General features: G+C 38.5%; 1 protein-coding gene across 1 annotated transcript in view; it reads right to left on the reverse strand.

The window, feature by feature from the left end:
• Positions 1-509: 509 nt before the first annotated feature.
• LOC128741941 (organic cation transporter protein) overlaps positions 510-21,383 on the reverse strand; it is an 83,757-nt gene continuing 62,883 nt past the window's right edge. The window contains exons 3-7 of the mRNA XM_053838075.1: positions 5,131-5,699; positions 4,459-4,633; positions 3,822-3,967; positions 2,084-2,253; positions 510-1,693 (exon numbers count right to left, since the gene is read on the reverse strand). Coding sequence (XP_053694050.1) covers positions 1,606-1,693; positions 2,084-2,253; positions 3,822-3,967; positions 4,459-4,633; positions 5,131-5,699 — 1,148 coding nt within the window. The 3' untranslated portion in view covers positions 510-1,605. The remainder of the gene's footprint in view (positions 1,694-2,083; positions 2,254-3,821; positions 3,968-4,458; positions 4,634-5,130; positions 5,700-21,383) is intronic.

Consider the following 21,383-nt stretch of genomic DNA (forward strand, 5'->3'; position numbering starts at 1 on the left):
AAATAGGTACTTCAATATAGCGGAAGCTAATGAAAGCAGCAAAATAGAACTTAGTGAATGTGCTATTCGCTTACAAAAAGGTGAGCAATTAGCGATACCCTGACCCACCTTTGGACATCTTGTTTGGTCTTATTTTAAATGACACTTATCCTATGTAGCACTTCAAGAAGAAGTAGAATATTTCGTTTAACTGGTGAAGAGAGGTTTTCATTAGGTTCAATAAATTTTATATTGTTCGCTACAATATATTTTTTCTTATCGATTTATTCAACAATATAATATAGTTTAACGTATATACAATGTAAAGATACATATTATACACAAATAATATTCGACGAAGTAACATATTTCTGAATATACATTGTAAAATTACATATTATCTACAAACAATACTTGATGAGGCAACAGATTCGCGAATCCTTGCCGAAGTATCTTCACTATTCTACTAACTGCCCATGTTCTAACTCATCTACCTCTTCAACCAACGGTTCATCTACAAACTTGGATCCAGTAGTTATTTATACAAGTTTTTAATTCGTTTCAATGAAATTCTCCTCACTGATTACTACAGCTTTATACTACGACTTATTGAACACTCGCTACACTGCTGTGGACGGAGAGCACAACTTAAATCTATTCGAAAAACAAAATTGTTCTTAACATATTACTGTTGTGAGATGATATAAATATGCTATGTATGACGAAAAGGCTACGAATACTATCATCCCAACTTAATTCACTTGTACTTTGTATCATGTGGAGTTTTATACATAAATGAGGCATCTTACATTTTGAAATTGTTTCTGTGCACTAGCTTTTAAGGTTCAAAGAGTCGTCATTAAATTTTTGGATCACAAAGGCAGTTTTAATGCTCAAAATAATAATTCTGTATACAAAAATTTATTGTGTTCTGATTCTGATAGGTAGAAACAATGCAGTGAATATATTTTCATAAGCAGAATTATTCAAACTATTCAAAAACTCAATGACGACTACTTGAATCTTAAATCAGTTTAGCTGTACAGCTGATTGCAAGAAAAATCTTACATTCAAAAGTGCGCAATCGCTCATAAAAGTGCTATTTTAGATTGAATCGTTTCAGTGTCTTCGACGCACTTATTGCTTGGAATGTAACGAAAAAGTGCTCCGAAGATACCGAAGCGATTCAATCTAAAATAGTACTTTTATGAGCGATTGCACACTTTCGAATGTAAAATTTTTCATGCAATCAGCAATATTAAAATTGAAAACAATCCGCAAAAATTGACACTTTGTATTTAGGAATTGTACATTAGCTTTGTAACTAACTTTTGAAATAATGTATTATTAGTTCAATTCGACAAAATTTGCAAACTGCAAATTGTTATTAATGTGATAAAATCACCTAAATTGTACAGTTGTTGTGAGGTGATACTAAATCTAGGTTCAAAGTGTCAATTTTCGACGAGCTTCAATTTCAAACAACGCATTTCTAACGCAAGAACCTACGCTAATAAACAACCGCTGTGCTCAACCTGTGCTTGAGAAACCACCCATTTCTGCCCTGCTCTGGAAAAGCTGACGCTTAGTCCATAACGTTAAAGAAATTCATATCCATACCGTATCTTACAGAAACATGCTCTCGTTTTGTGTGAATCCAATGTTGGTTATACCAGCTTCATTGCTGTCTTTCGGAAAATGTTTGTCAATGCGCCTGCAAGTAGACAAGAAGATAAATCAGTGGTTTCAATGTTTCGAGCACTTCACTGATCCACGCGGTATGAATTCGAGTCGAGCGGTTTTATTTCTGCTGGCTACCATGTGTGTGTTGAGTTTTCCGTTAATTTTTAAAGAAAAAATCTACATAGCTTTACTGCGCAAAACGTTCATTGTATAATGTTAGGTCAACTAAGGATTTAAAATAAAAAGCTAGATAGATAATTTAGTCACCGGTAGAATAAGCAAGTATTTACCGGTCACAAAATCGCGATTTGATAAAAAATAAATGTTAAGTCCCTGTATTCAATTCGTTAGTAAGTTGAAGGGCAAATGAGTACACAAACGAACCAAGAAAGCCAACCGGCTCGATAGTTCATTCGCCTACCTTGTTTGATCGTCGGCGGATGTCGTGATAACACTGGCCACACTTTCACTTCCACTGCGCTGCCGTTGGTGTTTCTTGCTGGACTTATCGTCCAGTGCCAGCAGGGATACAGCACCGATTACGCTACATACTCCCATTACCGTCAGCGGCAAGTATTGGTTCGTATGTTCCTGTGAAAGATACGTAGAAGCATTGACTTTATATTGTGGATATTTGTTTGAAAGGTAGAACAAAGACAGTTAAAAAGAGCAAAGCCTTGGGTTATAAACGTCTTTAAGATTTGATCCTTGGTACAGGACAATTACGGGGTTAGTGTAACAATTCTACTGACTCTAGCAGTACCAACCATCCGAGATTCGAACATACGACGAGTGGCTTTTTAGACCAGCACCGAACGATGAAAAAAGACAGATAAAATAATTTAATTAAGTAATTACATAAACAGTTTATTTATAACCAAGGAAGATCGAACCATAGTAGTCCCGAAAAAATAACACTGTTAATTGCTCTCCATAAAAATTTGTATCTTTTGAAACAAATTATGACTTGATTTTTGGTTTTTCATTTCAACAAAAAATTCAACCATGTTTTCAATGATTTATTTTTAAACTACAACATTATCTTCAACTTTGGTGATCCGAAAAAACGTTAAATGTTTAATTGTTACTTAATATTTTGTAAGGCCCCTGCGCAAGTCGGACCTAAAAATTGTATAGTTGGGGTTCATTCGACTGTGTAATCGACTCCTTCGTTTATTTTAAAATTCTTGCAGCACAGAAACTGTTCAGTAGTATCACTTCGAAGGTTTAGTTACAAAAAGGACTTTTCGTTTCACATGAAACGAATCTAAGGAAAATTTTCCTCATGAAACGAATCTAACGAAAATTTTCAAAATAGTGGCGATAGGTCTCATTAGCCTCATTTATCGGGGCGAGTGGGCCCTATATTTAAATTTGATTAAAAAGCATAATATACCAGAAAATTGTATGTGTTAATATACTGCAACGTTAATAGTATAGCAACGTCACTATGACGATTAATATTTAACAGCTTTTAAACAGTTTGTTTAACAGTATTTACATTGGAGAAGCTCAAAAAAGTGCATCACATTTAATTTTATGCCTATTTGGTTGCTTCGTTATGACCGGGGAAAAAATCTTGTTGAGCAAACCGTGTCTGTCCGGACATTGAAATTGAATCGCGTGTAGTTATATCCGTTGAATTAATTATCCGCAACAGATTGTTTATTTACCCAGCTTAGTATAGCTTACTAGTCGCGCATGATACCGGGTACAGCTGGAATCGAACCGTTCAAGCGACTTAGCCATAAAAAATAGGTCATTCAAGGGCTGTCTAGTCGCATTGTTTTGTTTTGTTGGGGGCGCAGGAAATTAGTACCATTCGATAACGCAGCCATCGAACACAATCATGCACCACATATGCAGCTGTGGATTAGGTTGCCGTTCTACATGATTACCGACGATTAGCGCAAAACCATGGAGTTTGTTTCCAGTATGTTTTTTCTTCTTCTTGCTATTGTCTATTTCATTGACTAAACGTAAAAAGATGTTTAACACGCTCAGAAAAATAAACTAATGGAAAATGTTTTTTTTTCTCACAACATATTAATATGTACTTCATGAAACTATGTTAAGAAACGGGACAAATTCACTAAATAAGCTCAATTCTGCCTATAGTTAAATCGTTGTGACTTATCTAATATTGCAAAAATACTCACAAGTAACCACAGATACGGCACGAGAATGAGCGCGATCCCAGCGGCCAAATTGCCAGCGCCAACACCAAGGTTCCTCATCGTCGTTGGATACTGGTAGGCCGTGAACGTCGGAATGATTGCATTGCAGGCACCGATAGCACATTTTGCTAGACAAACAAAGAAAAGACAAGAAAAAAAAAGATTTTAGTCTAACGAGCGAAAATTGAATTCACACTTGAAATTGGTTATCTCTATAACGACAGAATCATTCCGTGTGTTGCATGTCAAGAAGTATTCAGCCAGTCTTGCAAATGTTAAATGTGGCCAAGCCACCTAACGTGCCAGCGTGCAACCACTATTCTTTGTGGTTAGGTAATTAATTAATTAAGATGGCAAGCAGTGTCACGTCTGTCGTCAGCAAAACCCCAATTTATTGTGAGCGGGAAATGTTTAGAATCGACTTGTTCCTCTGCATATATCCTGAAACTGTGCCTTAGTCGGTCGGTTACATGCTCGAAACTTTCAACGGTTTTGTCACCGCATACGTCCACATAGTAACGAAAGGGGTTAGTTGGGGTTATTCTGCCTGAACAGTTACGCTTTCCAGCAGCATCCGCTACCTGCTAGTCTCTAGACCGCTTCAAAAGAATTCACTCACCTATCATAGCCAACAAAATAATAATCCAAAGATTGCCGTCCGGAACGAAATTCATCACAATGCACGACAAGCCAGCAACTGCCATGTACAGGAATAAATTAACCCGTAATCCGAGCTTTAGCACGACCACGATGCTCAGGCAGATTGCGATCGATTCAACAGCACCTGCAAGGACCTAAACAAGCCATAGGGTACGAAACAGAAGAAAACGTGATTAGCAGTCTTATAGGTATCGTGGCTGGGTGTTAAAACGCGTTCGTAGAAGTCCACTGTGGCAGGTGGAAATTTGTTGCTCATCCAACGGATACGGCCGGATTAAATGTAATCACAATTAATTAGATTCGGGTTAGAAACTAGGTACTCACAGGATGAAATAAATTGATTAATGTCGAAATGTATTGATCTAAAACAGCTCCATCATCATAAATGTCTAATTAAGTTAGTGGTTTGTTGTATCATTTAATTTCTTTATGTCATTGCAAAACCTCAGTAATTACAAAGCTTTGTCGTGATTGGAGATATGTGTCACTGCATATATTAATTTGGTTCAGTTCTGAAAATGCTGATGATGTTAAACCAGTCGTTTCGCTTGATGTTTTGGTTTCAGTATGTCACTAGTTTTTTGTTAATTCAAGAACGTTTTAATTATTATTTGTTTAAAAAAACACGTACCGTATTCAAATAAATGTCTCCGCCCAGGTTGCTGAGATGAAGTGTAATGCCAAAGTATAGCACCACGACAGCGAACCATGTGATCAGCATTATCACCGTCGTTCGAACGATTTTTCTCTGGAACAGATCGAAAACGGACACCACATCTTTGCTGCATTCGGAATTAGGGCTGCTTAGGGTTTTTTCATAGTTCAAAGGTAACAATCGTCCGTTCATCTTTGCTGCTGTATCGATGAGGCGCTTGAGTTCTTCGATTTTACCTTTAGCCAGCAGCCAGCGGGGTGATTCCGGTAACCAGTACCACATCAGAAGCAGCACAGCCCCAGGAGTAGTAATGACAAACTGCATAGATCTCCACTCTCGAATGTAGAACGCAATTCCCGCAGTAAGCATGTAGGAGATCGCCACGGGCAGAATATTGAGAATGCCGATTACCGTTCGGGGTTTACCGCTAACAAGTTCCACGACCAGCACGAAACTAACCACGGTAACGGACATTGAAGCAAATCCAAGAACTGCACGTGCCGCCATAAACATTTCCAGTGAATTGACAAAACCGAGGAAAAAGCCTGTGAAAAAATAACAATTTATTATTTTAGCCCAATTCAAAGTCATACATTATTTTTATTCGTAAGCATGCGTAGGTAAGGTATTTTTTACAAAGCAGTCCAGGGGCTGGTTTTGCGTTAGAGACTGAGAGAATGTCGACCAAATCGATGTTTTTTTCGACTTATTATAATTCACATGACATGTATCACTAATTTCTTTGATGAATGGTACTACCATCTGCTTTAGCAGAGCATCCAATCATAGCAATAGGCCTAGTGAAGGTCCTAAAAATTTGCGAAAAAAATCGTTACTGCGGGTTGATAACTTTTTCGTATTTACAAATATGAAAACAAAATCCATTTTATTTGTATATACCGTGGACCCCCGTTCGTTTGGCCGTTTTTAATCTGAACACTTTTTAATTTGTACCCCGTTGGTTTGCACGACGTGCAAATTAAAAATGGTTCAAATGTCATTCAACATGAGTTCATTTGCTTGTGCAGACAATGCGCATAAATATCATTTGTTTGCACTGACCTACCGTGTTTAATCTGTTTCACATTCCGTTTTTCCAACGATTATGATAGAAATCCAATCGGGGAATGAAATATTTGCTGCTTGCAACTGCGTACTAAATCAAACCACCAAAACAATAACAAAGAGCAGGGCGGCCAGTTCATATAAGTTGCAGCATATTTAGGGTTGCTAGTTGTTCAAATTAAAAACTAACCCCGTTAGTTTGCATGAGCAATCGTTCAAACGAACAGGGGTCCACTGTATAGTATTTTTTGAACATCAAGCATTAAATTTAGACCAATTTGTTTCGAAAATAATGGGAAGACAAGACAATAGCAACCAGCAAACCAAACTTCTTTCTTTTCTAATATCAACCGAGTAAGCAGTATTAAGTTACTTTAAATGCTACTCAAAAGCTATTTTAAATATTAAATTAAATTAATGATTAAATATACGGCTGCTTTACTGCTAGCTCTCTTATAGTGCTGACAATGCTAATTTACAGTTTAATACGTATAAAAAGTATTTGAGTAGACTTTTAGATGCCAATTTAGAACCGCCATGCAGTTATAAAGCTGATATAAAGGGTGTCCACGGTAAAATTGCAACACACAAAATTAATTCGCAAACCTTGAGATTTTATCCGATTGTCATCAAACTTTCAGGGCATCCAATATAATTGTTTCACTTAGTTTTAGCGTTTTTATTTTATTAAATTTCGCCTCCGTATCCGAATGCCCGTACTTTGGCCCTAACTCCTCTAATAAGATTTTGCACAGCCACAAAATCGGCATGTCTTGCATATTTACCCATACTTTCTTCATTTCTTCAACTGTTTTGACTACTTCAGGATGTGTCAGAAGATTCTGCTTCATAATAACCTAGTATTTCCTACAAAGTCGTGTAAATTTATTTACGCCGAAGGTGAGCTCACGCCAAGAGCTGCCATTTTAGTAAGTGAAAACATAAAAAATTTTCCAATTACAGAATTGATTACAAAAGATCTCACAGCAATAATGATGGAGGTTCCAACGACCCATGGCACGACTGAAATTTACGTAGCATCTGCATATTTTCCAGGAGATTTGGTTGAAGTACCTCCACCAGAAGTGGTAAATTTGGTTTCTTACTGCAAGAAACAAAACAAAGCAATTGGATGTGATGCAAACGTCCATCATATAGATATAGATATATGCAATAAAGGGGAAGAGCCAACTTTTGTAAACGCAATAAGGCAAGAAGTACTTGACTTAACACTATGCAGTCCAACGATGACTGATAAAATAAAAAATTGGCACGTATCGGATGAAGAATCTTTGTCCGATCACAAGCAAATCATGTTTGATTACGAAGCTAATCAGCAACTTAAGGAAATTATAAGAGATCCCAGGAAAACAAACTGGGATCAGTATAATTTGAAACTGAAGGTTAGAGTCAAGAACTTGAAAGGCTGCTCAAGGACATGTAAAGAACTTGAGGACAACTCAAAACAACTTTCAAACCTATGTCCCTAAAGCTGGCAGTACAAAGTTAGCAGAACATTAGTAGCAACATTCAGTTAATTGATGCTCAATTAATGCTAATTAATGCTCCTAACGACGAATTTAATGCTCCATTGTTTCATAGGAAAAAACAATGCACTGCTAGCTTTAGATAAAGTTAGCAGGACAAAGTTCGGAAATGGCACTTCCGGTGCAGATAGAGCTACCCAAGTACGACCATCAATTAATGCTCATTTAATGCTCCAGGAAAAACATAACTTTGGTAACTTTGGACGTCATTTTCCATGAAAAATTGAGCAAAAAAGAAAATGCACTGCTAGCTAGCTAAAGTTAGCAGGACAAAGTTCGGAAATGGCACTTCCGGTGCAGATAGAGCTACCCAAGTACGACCATCATTTAATGCTCATTTAATGCTCCAGGAAAAACATAACTTCGATAACTTTGGACGTCATTTTCCATGAACAATTGAGCAAAAAAGAAAATGTACTGCTAGCTTTAGATAAAGTTAGCAGGACAAAGTTCGGAAATGGCACTTCCGGTGCAGATAGAGCTACCCAAGTACGACCATCATTTAATGCTCATTTAATGCTCCAGGAAAAACATAACTTTGGTAACTTTGGACGTCATTTTCCATGAAAAATTGAGCAAAAAAGAAAATGTACTGCTAGCTTTAGATAAAGTTAGCAGGACAAAGTTCGGAAATGGCACTTCCGGTGCAGATAGAGCTACCCAAGTACGACCATCAATTAATGCTCATTTAATGCTCCAGGAAAAACATAACTTCGATAACTTTGGACGTCATTTTCCATGAAAAATTGAGCAAAACAGAAAATGTACTGCTAGCTTTAGATAAAGTTAGCAGGACAAAGTTCGGAAATGGCACTTCCGGTGCAGATAGAGCTACCCAAGTACGACCATCATTTAATGCTCATTTAATGCTCCAGGAAAAACATAACTTCGATAACTTTGGACGTCATTTTCCATGAAAAATTGAGCAAAAAAGAAAATGTACTGCTAGCTTTAGATAAAGTTAGCAGGACAAAGTTCGGAAATGGCACTTCCGGTGCAGATAGAGCTACCCAAGTAGGACCATCAATTAATGCTCATTTAATGCTCCAGGAAAAACATAACTTCGATAACTTTGGACGTCATTTTCCATGAAAAATTGAGCAAAAAAGAAAATATACTGCTAGCTTTAGATAAAGTTAGCAGGACAAAGTTCGGAAATGACACTTCCGGTGCAGATAGAGCTACCCAAGTACGACCATCATTTAATGCTCATTTAATGCTCCAGGAAAAACATAACTTCGATAACTTTGGACGTCATTTTCCATGAAAAATTGAGCAAAAAAGAAAATGTACTGCTAGCTTTAGATAAAGTTAGCAGGACAAAGTTCGGAAATGGCACTTCCGGTGCAGATAGAGCTACCCAAGTACGACCATCATTTAATGCTCATTTAATGCTCCAGGAAAAACATAACTTCGATAACTTTGGACGTCATTTTCCATGAAAAATTGAGCAAAAAAGAAAATGTACTGCTAGCTTTAGATAAAGTTAGCAGGACAAAGTTCGGAAATGGCACTTCCGGTGCAGATAGAGCTACCCAAGTACGACCATCAATTAATGCTCATTTAATGCTCCAGGAAAAACATAACTTCGATAACTTTGGACGTCATTTTCCATGAAAAATTGAGCAAAAAAGAAAATGTACTGCTAGCTTTAGATAAAGTTAGCAGGACAAAGTTCGGAAATGGCACTTCCGGTGCAGATAGAGCTACCCAAGTAGGACCATCAATTAATGCTCATTTAATGCTCCAGGAAAAACATAACTTCGATAACTTTGGACGTCATTTTCCATGAAAAATTGAGCAAAAAAGAAAATATACTGCTAGCTTTAGATAAAGTTAGCAGGACAAAGTTCGGAAATGACACTTCCGGTGCAGATAGAGCTACCCAAGTACGACCATCATTTAATGCTCATTTAATGCTCCAGGAAAAACATAACTTCGATAACTTTGGACGTCATTTTCCATGAAAAATTGAGCAAAAAAGAAAATGTACTGCTAGCTTTAGATAAAGTTAGCAGGACAAAGTTCGGAAATGGCACTTCCGGTGCAGATAGAGCTACCCAAGTACGACCATCATTTAATGCTCATTTAATGCTCCAGGAAAAACATAACTTCGATAACTTTGGACGTCATTTTCCATGAAAAATTGAGCAAAAAAGAAAATGTACTGCTAGCTTTAGATAAAGTTAGCAGGACAAAGTTCGGAAATGGCACTTCCGGTGCAGATAGAGCTACCCAAGTACGACCATCAATTAATGCTCATTTAATGCTCCAGGAAAAACATAACTTCGATAACTTTGGACGTCATTTTCCATGAAAAATTGAGCAAAAAAGAAAATGTACTGCTAGCTTTAGATAAAGTTGGCAGGACAAAGTTCGGAAATGGTACTTCCGGTGCAGATAGAGCTACCCAAGTACGACCATCAATTAATGCTCATTTAATGCTCCAGGAAAAACATAACTTCGATAACTTTGGACGTCATTTTCCATGAAAAATTGAGCGAAAAAGAAAATGTACTGCTAGCTTTAGATAAAGTTAGCAGGACAAAGTTCGGAAATGGCACTTCCGGTGCAGATAGAGCTACCCAAGTACGACCATCATTTAATGCTCATTTAATGCTCATTTAATGCTCCAGGAAAAACATAACTTCGATAACTTTGGACGTCATTTTCCATGAAAAATTGAGCAAAAAAGAAAATGTACTGCTAGCTTTAGATAAAGTTAGCAGGACAAAGTTCGGAAATGGCACTTCCGGTGCAGATAGAGCTACCCAAGTACGACCATCATTTAATGCTCATTTAATGCTCCAGGAAAAACATAACTTCGATAACTTTGGACGTCATTTTCCATGAAAAATTGAGCAAAAAAGAAAATGTACTGCTAGCTTTAGATAAAGTTAGCAGGACAAAGTTCGGAAATGGTACTTCCGGTGCAGATAGAGCTACCCAAGTACGACCATCATTTAATGCTCATTTAATGCTCCAGGAAAAACATAACTTCGATAACTTTGGACGTCATTTTCCATGAAAAATTGAGCGAAAAAGAAAATGTACTGCTAGCTTTAGATAAAGTTAGCAGGACAAAGTTCGGAAATGGCACTTCCGGTGCAGATAGAGCTACCCAAGTACGACCATCATTTAATGCTCATTTAATGCTCCAGGAAAAACATAACTTCGATAACTTTGGACGTCATTTTCCATGAAAAATTGAGCAAAAAAGAAAATGTACTGCTAGCTTTAGATAAAGTTAGCAGGACAAAGTTCGGAAATGGCACTTCCGGTGCAGATAGAGCTACCCAAGTACGGCCATCATTTAATGCTCATTAGATGCTCCAGGAAAAACATAACTTTGGTAACTTTGGACGTCATTTTCCATGAAAAATTGAGCAAAAAAGAAAATGCACTGCTAGCTTTAGATAAAGTTAGCAGGACAAAGTTGGACAGAACTGCCGGGTTCTGGGAAAATTCAGAAAAACAAAGCAAAAACCGCATGTATAGCAAATTTAAAAAATAAAAAAAAAATGCTTCCCCGCGTCTGGGCAGGGATTCGAAACTATGTCATGTCGCATGCTCTGCAGCTAGTGTAGCCAGTGAACCGTTGACGCACTTATGTAACTGCGTGCAGAATGCGTATTTAATTTAGGTCTGTCAGTTCGAGAAGTGAATTTGTGCGTACCATCGGCAACAGTGAGTTTAGATTTCGCGCTTATTTTTCGCTGCGTCTATGCAACATGTAGGGGAACAGGTGCTAAAATGCCATGTCGGAACAAAACGCGCCACTGTAATAAATTTTTAATTTTTTGTATGATTTATGTAATACAGGAAACTTTTATGATACACACGAGTTAATAATGAGAAATAGAAGCGAATAGCACCATAATTACTGTTGAAAAGTGTATAGATATGCGTATAATATTGCAGTGGCGCGTTTTTCCCCAACTGGGAATTTTATCCAGAATTCCCTACTAATTTTTGTATGCTTGGCGACACTCTTGGTTGTAGGGTAGGTGGGGGTGATTCTGACTATGATGTGATTTTAATTTTTTTTTCTCGAAAAGTCTAGCAGTTTGTCTGATTTCTCACCAAACTCCACTCGTTCGTTGTCTAGTTGTACCATAACTAACGTTAACTAACATATTGTGCTTTGCTTCGACAGTGTCGTAAACAAATCACCTACCTAAGTGTATTGCTGATGTTAGTTTGCCCTCTGATGTTTTAATATTTTTACAGTTTTGCCCCAGTCTCGAGAAACAAAAAGTGGAAAGTTGTTTTCAAGACACCGCATGTTTTACGTAGGACTACGCAACGTTGAAGTAATAAGTGCTGGTAGAAATCACGAAAAGTATGAAGGTCTGTGCCTAGATTCACTAACTAGGGCCTCACGTTGGACCACGAATGCCGGTTCAATTCAACAAATATTGTTAGAGTTCGTCACCGTGAATTTTATGTATAACTTTAGTTGATTTTTTCGGTGAAAATAAAAGCTATGATGCTTTCAGCGGACATTTCGACTTACTCTCCTTCAGTCATTGACTACGCATTAAACATCTATTCTCACTGCGTCGTCCACTATAACTATTACTAACTGTTATAGTTATAGAACAATGTGAGAAGTGAGAATAGATGTTTAATGCGTAGTCAATGACTAAAGGATAGTAAGTCGAAACGTCCGCTGAAAGCATCATAGCTTTTATTTTCACCGAAAAAAACTCAATTCGACAAAGCTTGACATTTTGCAAAAGTTTGTCACGTAAATTTTTAATTTACTGTATTGTAATAAATGCACTCAAACATTCCAATAAATTTGATATCAGAAGACAAGTTCAAATTTCCTAAATGCTCGTGCTTTGTATATCTGTTATATCCATTTCTTAGAGTTCGTAGGTTCACCAAGAGTTTCATCAGGCCACAATCACACTTTTGACGTAGGACTACGTCTTTGTTTACTATACTAGGACTGGGTAGCACTTTGTAAAAACGAAAATAGAAGTGTAACGTTTGAATGAAAGATTTCAAATTGTAATAACTTCTGAACTACTGCATGAAACTGAACAATTTATATGTCGTTGGATAGATAAAGTGACTAGCAATTTTATGGGGAAGCAATTTCAAGAAAGCAATTTTAAGGAGGGCGTAAGAGGGGGGTTCTTATTCAACTAACTAATCAAGCAAATGGAACCAAATTTGGCATGTGGAGGTTTCAGAAGGCAGGATTTTTTCTATGGTGTACTGAGACCCCTTCCCCTTGTGAGAGGGGGGGGGCTCCCATACAAACTCATAACTCGAGAACTTATTAAGCAAATAGAACCAAATTTAGCATGTGGAGGTTTCAGAAGACAAGAATTTTTTCTATGGTGGATTATGACCCCTTCCCTCTATAGGAGGGGGGCTCCATTGCAAATAACATACTAATTCCCTCATAACTCGAGAACTAATCGAGCAAATGGAACCAAATTTGGCATGTGGGGGTGTTTGGAGGCATCAATTTATTTTATGATGGTTTGAGACCCCTCACCCCTGTGCTAGGAGGATAAGGACTCTCATACAAATAAAACAGTAATTTTTGCGTATGTGCCATATTTTCTGCTGTGTAACAAGCGGTAAGGTGTGAAAGTAAATAGTTAAATATTCTCGAAGCAAAAGATAGTGAATCGACGCCGCTAACTTACGTGCCTGTTGCCATTCATGTTAAAAGAGAAGGACATTCGAATGGCACGTCATATTTACGATGAACGTGTTTTGGCTTTAACCTTTACGTTCCCGACATCAAAAATGATGGTACTTGCAGTTACACTTTTGGCTCTATCTCCACTTATTTTCATTTGGTTTTTATGCTATTAGTCTTAAAAGAATCACAATAGATTGGCCTTTAATGAAAAAATAAGGTAATAAATTTTGGTTCCATTTTCCCGGAGATATTCCAGATCCCAGTGGGATTTTCTTGACGTCATAAGTAGCATGTGAAATAATACTATAAATCTGCTTAACAGAGTGCCCAAAAGTTATCCATTTCATTTGTGGTCAATAAGAATGAATGTTACATTATCCTGTAGAGCGCAAGTTAATGTTCCACACTCCGGAACATCCGGTATGGGTTCTACCGGAACTGAAAATTGGCCGTTTTGAATTCTCTCAAAACGGCCAATTTTGAGCTCCGGTAGAACCGGTACCGGATGTTCCGGAATGTCCAGATCGGCTCAAAATGCATCCTAAAGTCCACCCAAGAACTTGCGTTGAAAAATCCTTTGGTTTGATACCCCATTTGTCATATTACTGAAGAGAATTTAAAACGGTCAATTTTCAGTTCCGGTAGAACCCATACCGGATGTTCCGGAGTGTGGGACATGAACTTGCGCTCAACAGGATAGTGTAAGATTCATTCTTATTGACTACACATGAAATGTATAACTTTTGCGTACTCGGTTAAGCAGATTTCAGAGTTTTATATCTCATGCTACGTATGACGTCAAAAAAATCCCACTGCGATCTAGAATATCTCCGGGAAAAGGGAACCATAATTTATTACCTTATTTTTTTTATTAAAGCCAATCTAATGAGGTTCTTTTAAGACTAATTGAATAAAAATCGAATGAAAATAAGTGCAGATAGAGCCAAAAGTGTAACTGCAAGTACCATCATTTTTGATGTCGGGGACGTAAAGGTTAATGTTACTTGTAACCAATGGCCCTTTTAAAGGCCACAAGGGAGTTAAAGTAAGACTATTGGAACATGTCAAGCTACGCATAATCATATTTAATACAATAATCTGTGAGCTGGTCATTCATTACTCTTTCAACCTTTATGCACACAAGTGATTTTTAAAGGAAATTTCTATATCTCAATGGTTGCAGGCGTTGTACTTATGAACCCCCGTCCACGTATTGTCAAAGCCACCATTGCTTTCAATGAAGAATTGAATCTGAATATTTCACTTTTTCTCTTAATGGCACTCACAGATTCTTATAAACATGCATATGCCTGAAATGCAGATTACATTAGTCTTTGATCTAATGATCTGATATAGTCCTACGTCACCCTTTCGTACAATCCTTAGGGCTGTATACCTTGTAGTTTTTATGGTGATTAGCGACGATGTCGCATTATGAAAATTTTTGTGTGACTTGTAGCACTAGTTAACTTTAGGTAACTAGCTTCAAACAAACGCACAACTTGTGGTTGAACGAAAAAAATAAATAAATAATCTGGGTTATCATTTACCACTGGTTCACTTTCGTCAATTTCCTTACAGATAGTTGATATATAACCTTGAGAACCCCTGATGCTCTTCCGCCTTATGAAGAACTTTGTCTGCTAAGACGCTCATAAGATACTGTTGGGTGTTCTTGATTGTCCGCTGTTCTGTCGCAGCTTCAGTTATACTGTCCTCTTCGGCCTCAACGGAACCGACAGTTCCTATGCGTCGATTCGCACCGCACTAACTATGGACTTCACGAGCCAGTTCGACGTATGGCCTTGGAGAACAATCGTCGCGGAAATAGCATGGACTTTTAGCTACTTTTTTGTGCAATTTTAAATTTACTGATTCAAGTTTAGTTTTTTACTTATTTTGTACTATATATTTTTATTGTATGTCGATGTAAAAGATACTGGGCTTTGTGCCTCTTTGAGTAAACTCTGTTTTCGGATCAGACAGACTTTAAAAATTGCTGCATCACGTCACATGCATGAATATTCCCACAATCCCTTTTTCATATACCTAAGACATCAGTAATCAGTTAAATACTTTCAGTATATGAATACAATCGGGCGAATAAGGTTGGTCGCAGACTATTTTATAACCGTTCACTTTCAGGACATCAAGTTGGACTAGGTTTGTCGTGGTCCTACGAAGTCTTGCTGGAAAGAAGAGACTTGTCACTTTTTCTGGGACACTTTCCTAACACCGACATCGAATTGGTCTAAGTTTATAGCTATCCTTTGAAATTTTGTTAGGTCGAGAGGGGACTGTAGGGAAGCAGGGATTGCACGATCACTTTGACTCAATTCACATTCATTTGACAGTACCGTCTCAGCCAAGCAAAATTTGACTAAATTTTATTATTTATAGAATTAGTTATTATCTACAATTTTGCTGAATAAAGTTTTCCTGTATCTTTTGTAGTTACGGTGCTACAATGCTAGTAACTCATTAGTGACTAAATGAACGTTTACTTAGTCACTAAAGAGGTACTAGCATTGTAGCACCACAAATAGAAAAGATACAGCAATACTTTATTCAGAAAAGTTGTAGGTAATAACTAGTTATTCAATCGTCCGATACATAACTTTTTCAAATTCTGCGTGACTGAGATGCTACAGTCTCATTGACAATTGTGTCAAAGTGATTGTGCCTTCCCTGGTTATAAGCGTCAAACTATAACCACCTTTCGTTACATGTTCCCTTTTCGTTTTTCTAAAGTGCACCCCAATATAGAAATCAAAGACGTAGTCCTCCGTCAAAACCTGTTGCGATTCCTCACCATGTTTACTTACTAACTTAAGTGGTTTGCTGTCTTTAGACAAAGCCTGTTGAACAAGGTTTTTCCATATAACTCGGTTGTGGGCTACCGTTCCCCAATTTCTCGGACACCATCTAAACATCTTGCTCGCTGCGCTGCCGGTCGCCATGTTTCTACTGACTTTGAGGCGAAAATCATCTTTGCAGGGCAGATGTCCAGCATTCTTGCTACATGCCCTGCCCATCGTATCCCTCCAGCTTTAGCCACCTTTTGGATACTGGGTTCGCCATAGACTTGTGCGAGTTCATGGTTCATCCGCCGCCTCCATACTCCGTTCTCCTGTACGCCGCCAAAGATCGATATTACCACTCGTCGTTCGAAAACTCCGAGCACTTGCAGATTCTCCTCGAGCATTGTACATATTTCATGCCCTTAGAGAACAACAGGTCTAATGAGCGTCTTGTAGAGGGTGTACTTTGTACGGGGACTTAGTCTGCTCGACCGCAATTGCTTCAAAATAAGACTTCCGCTGATTATACGCCTCCGAATCTCACGGCTGGTATCATTGTCCTCCATTACCAGTAAACCAAGGTAGACAAATTCGTGGACTACCTCAAACTCATCGCCATCGATTATTATACTACTGTCCAAGCGGCGTCAGTACGGCGCGGTGCCGCGTTGTCTGCACTAATCGATTAATTCAATTATTCGTGTCAGTGGTGTTCGATTAAAAATATTCGAATATTTCTTTGATTCGATTAATCGAACGATTATGAACTATTAAACAGCATTGTTCGGGCATTATTCGTACTCATTGAACTATTCGATTAATTAACTACTCGTGCTGGCAGTATTCGATTAAAAGTTATTCGAATATTCCATGTGTTATTCGATTAGTTGAATTAATCGAACGATTAACGGACATCACCAGCTCCGCGCTTTAGTCTGGTGTACTGTTCACCCACCGCCACAGATGTTCTGCCGATAATCGCCTCGATTCTACATTTCGATCGGGCCCGTTCCGAAACGTCCCGATCGACCTGTGTTATAGCATACGTTGTGTTCTGATCGAAGCGCAATTTCTAATCGGATCCGATTTAATCAGTTGTCACAGTCCAACTTGCCTCCTTTTTTCTAGATCGGGCAGATAACCCCATCTTTCCACTTCTACGGTAACTATTCCGTATTCCAAATTCTAACAATAAGCCGGTGCATACAAACGACCAGCTTTTCTGGTTCCATTTTAATACACTCCGCTCCGATGCCATCTTTCCCAGCTGACTTGTTCTTTAGCTGCATGATGGCCTCCTTATCTTCGCTTATCGTTGGGCTGACACCTCTTTCCCGTTTGTTGCATCGTCGAAATCGCTTTTCCCACCGCCATGGTTCTCCGCCTGGACGCCATTCAGGTGCTGCTTCCACTTATCGGTCACTTTGCGTTCGCGTTTCTTGAGAACAATGTAGCAGCTCCATCTCTACATATTCCTCCTCTTCCGGGTAGCGCTTTTTCTCCCAGAAGATTTGGTTTCGCTACATCTTCTGTTTGTGTCTTACCATGTTCTGACGTGTGGCACTGCGCATCTTGGCTGCCCACGCAGCGTTATTCTCATCCATCACCCTCCTCCATTCATCGTCAAATCAATCGTTCCGCTGATTCCGAGCCAGATGCCTAATAGTGTACGCCGCTACACTGCTGATGGCTGTTTTGATGGTGTTCCAACAGTCCTCGAGAGGGGCTCCGTCCAACTCGTCCTCCTCCGGCAGCGCAGCTTCGAGTGAATGCGCGTAGTTTACGGCGACGTCTGGCTGGTTCAGTCGCGCGAGATCTAACCGAGACTGGCGTCGGTACCGAAAGCTGTACCGCAGATTTTAGGGCGCATCTTAACCATCACTTAACCATCGGTGGTCCGAATCAGCGTAGGGCGCTTCGATACCATCTGACGTCGAAAGAGTCTGAGAAGTACCGGCCGTCGATCAAAACGTGGTCGATCTGTGATTCTATCTGATTTGGTTACCTCCAGGAGTACTTGTGTAGGATTGTCTGCTAGAAAAAATACTTCATACGGCCATATTCTTGGAAGTGGCAAAGTCGATAAGTTTTAGGCCTATTTCATTGGTAAGCTGGTGTGCGTTGAACCCTCTAATCACCGGTTTGGTAAGCCAATTAAGTTGATTTGTGGTAATTGACTAGATGAGAACTAACATCATACCAAAAATCTGAGAGGTTGTGTACAACCCATTACACATCGTTAACGTAAGACTACGTAAGTCTCTTTGTAGCAATAATTGCAAGTAATCCATACATGTAATAATACTATTCTTCATGAAATCATGCTCATGTGTTGTATGTTACAATTATCAATGCAGTAACATTGTATTCGTTCAATCCTCAAAAAATTTCAGTCATTTCTATGAATTGATTGGATCTATTCCGTAAATGAATAGCGATAGTAGCGACCTAGTAGGGTTGGAACACTAGTTCTTGAGTCTGTTTCTATTTTATACCTAGCCAGCACCAGTTTCAAAACAATGCTTAATTCTAGCTATTTAAACAATTTAATCGCTGCATTCGGTGATTTTATTTGTCTTTTTAAAATGGTTAAACGAATCTGAATCTAATAAATCTGTAAGTCATCGGTGTAAACTAAGCGGCAACTATTTCCTATGGCATTTGCTGGGATTTTGACACGTAGCACGTCACTTGCTCCAGGGTAGCTTTGATCAACTGCCTCAGTTTGTCCGGAAAACCGTTCTCGTACATTATCTGCCAGAGTTTTTCGCGCTCGACTGTATCGTATGCTGCCCTGAAATCCACGAAAATATGATACGTGGGCACGTTACGCTTCCAACATTTCTGGGGGTTTGGCGGCGAGTGAAACATTTGATCCGAAAGAGTACGGGCCTCCATAAAGCGCGCCTGATACTACTCTACGGACTCTTTTCCTATTGAGGATAGACGACGTAACAAAATCAAACAATTTAATGTTTTGAGCAAGATCCTGTAGGCGACGTTGACCAGCGTAATGCCGCAGTTACAGCAATCTAGCCGATCGCTCTTTTTGTCAATGGGACAAACTACACCTTTCTTCTACTCCTCCAGTAGTTTTGACGTAGGACTACGTCTTACGGCAAGCTTTGGCTGGGAAGGGTGTCATTCCAAAAAATCATTCTCGAAAAGTGGTCAGGTTTTGAACGCTAATAGCACTGACGAACTGACATGACACATAAAAGAAAATCCTTTTAAAACCATCGTCCTACACATTTTGCTTGGCCACTAGCACCCTCTGTTATGCATGTCGCGGAGTAGCTTGCATTTGCACGGTTTTATGCTGTAGGGTTTTTACATTTGTATGGTTTTATACTGAAATCTCGAAGCAAAACTCGCGCGCCGCGGTGTGGTCATGTTGCGAAACATGCTTTTTTGAAAAATGAGTGGTTTTTGATTGGACGATGGAATTTTCGCGAGTGTCTCGTCTGTTTGTCTGTGCTAATAGTATAGCGGTTTTCCAATCGATTTTCAATATTTTTGTACCAATTGATCGGAACATCTTCTAAGAATTGGCTCAAATGAAGAACACTATTATTTCATAAGTGTACACTATTGAAAAACTGAAAATTATGAAGCATTGTCCAACTAGAAATCCTCCCAACCCGATTGCTCGAAGAAAAAACGTCATCATGGTTTGCACGTGTTTTTTGCAACAAAGTGACAGAAACTCCTCGTTCCAATAGGTTGAAGATTCTTTACGTCGCTTAAACCTATACCAATTTGATATCTGTGCTTGGGAAGTACCTCAGAGTGCAAAACCACCCCTCTTCTTCAATCGATTTCATCGTTTCAGCATTAAACTTAGTCCAATGTGATGTGCTGAAGGTAAATAATTTTCTTAAAGTATAAAACGACCCCTTTTCTTCAACCGCCTTTAACATTTAAGTTTGAAATTAGTCCAAATTGATGTCCTGAAGGTAAAACGTCCTCGAAAAGTGAACGGTCATACTTTCCTTTTGCCAGATTGTATCCATATAGGCATCACAGAGAACAGATTAACAAGCTCGAAGGAAGTAATCGGTTTTTTGTGTGTAAAATCTGTCGGTAGCGCCCTCCAGAAATAGTTTGCCAAACGCATAAAAAATATCCATGTGCCTTTATCAGTATTTCTTTGTGCTGGAGTTACATAGCAGCGATCGCAGTGACATCAAGATTTAGTTTGCCACTTACTGCTCAAGGGGTGCTCTATTGAAGAATTACTCGTAGATTACTTAAAAACCTTTTACACACTTTTTGACAATTACCTGGTAGTCTGTTCTCTGTGTAGGCACTGCAAGAATTTGTTCCAAACTGTTGTCTGGTATTTGTGCATATGACATGACACAGAATTCTCAAAGTGAGGAAAATCGGTAACTCTCTTATCCGAAAATAGTTTTAAACGTTTCATTTGCTGCTTTGCATCAGTTAGTTGCTGGCAATTCTTTACATAGTTTCCATAGTCAAGCATTACATTTAGATTATTTTCTTTCGAAAATGATGCACAAGACAAGGCAAGAGGGACCCGTAGTGATGCAAATGTTTATTTGACTGTCAACTCAGTATAAGGCAGTAAGGTACAAAACATTTTGCAAACAATTTTAACTTATTTAGTATTTAGTAGTTTATATCATGAGAATGAATAAAACGCTGTAAACAATTATCGACTTGCAAAAATTTAGATTTTCCAACCTGCAGCACAACCAAACCATTTTAACATAACAATTTTTCGATTTCATCAAATCAAATAGACTTACGTAGTCCTACGTCACCTATATGCGGTCATGTCTTGTACTCAACCTCTCTGATTTTTTCCTCCTCACAAATCCTTGAAATTATCCAGTGACGTGAAGTTAGCGATTCTTGGCTATTATTGCAGAATTATGAAGCAAGTCGGGCCTTTCCGGTGGTTCTGTTGTTCTTCAGCTGACCAATTTCTCACCGAGCCTCTTCGAGATGAGGAGCCTGTACTGTGTTATCGTTTGTAGGTATTCCTAGGTGAACTTTCGTTCCGTCTCCTTCTATTATATCGCCTTTGAGATGTTTATCGAAGAACTGCTTCCACCTATCGACCACCTCGTGATCGTCTGCACTCAAAAAAATCGACACATCGCATCCACGTGAAAAATTATG

Source organism: Sabethes cyaneus, chromosome 3 (assembly GCF_943734655.1).
Source record: "Sabethes cyaneus chromosome 3, idSabCyanKW18_F2, whole genome shotgun sequence".
Classification (NCBI taxonomy): domain Eukaryota; kingdom Metazoa; phylum Arthropoda; class Insecta; order Diptera; family Culicidae; genus Sabethes; species Sabethes cyaneus.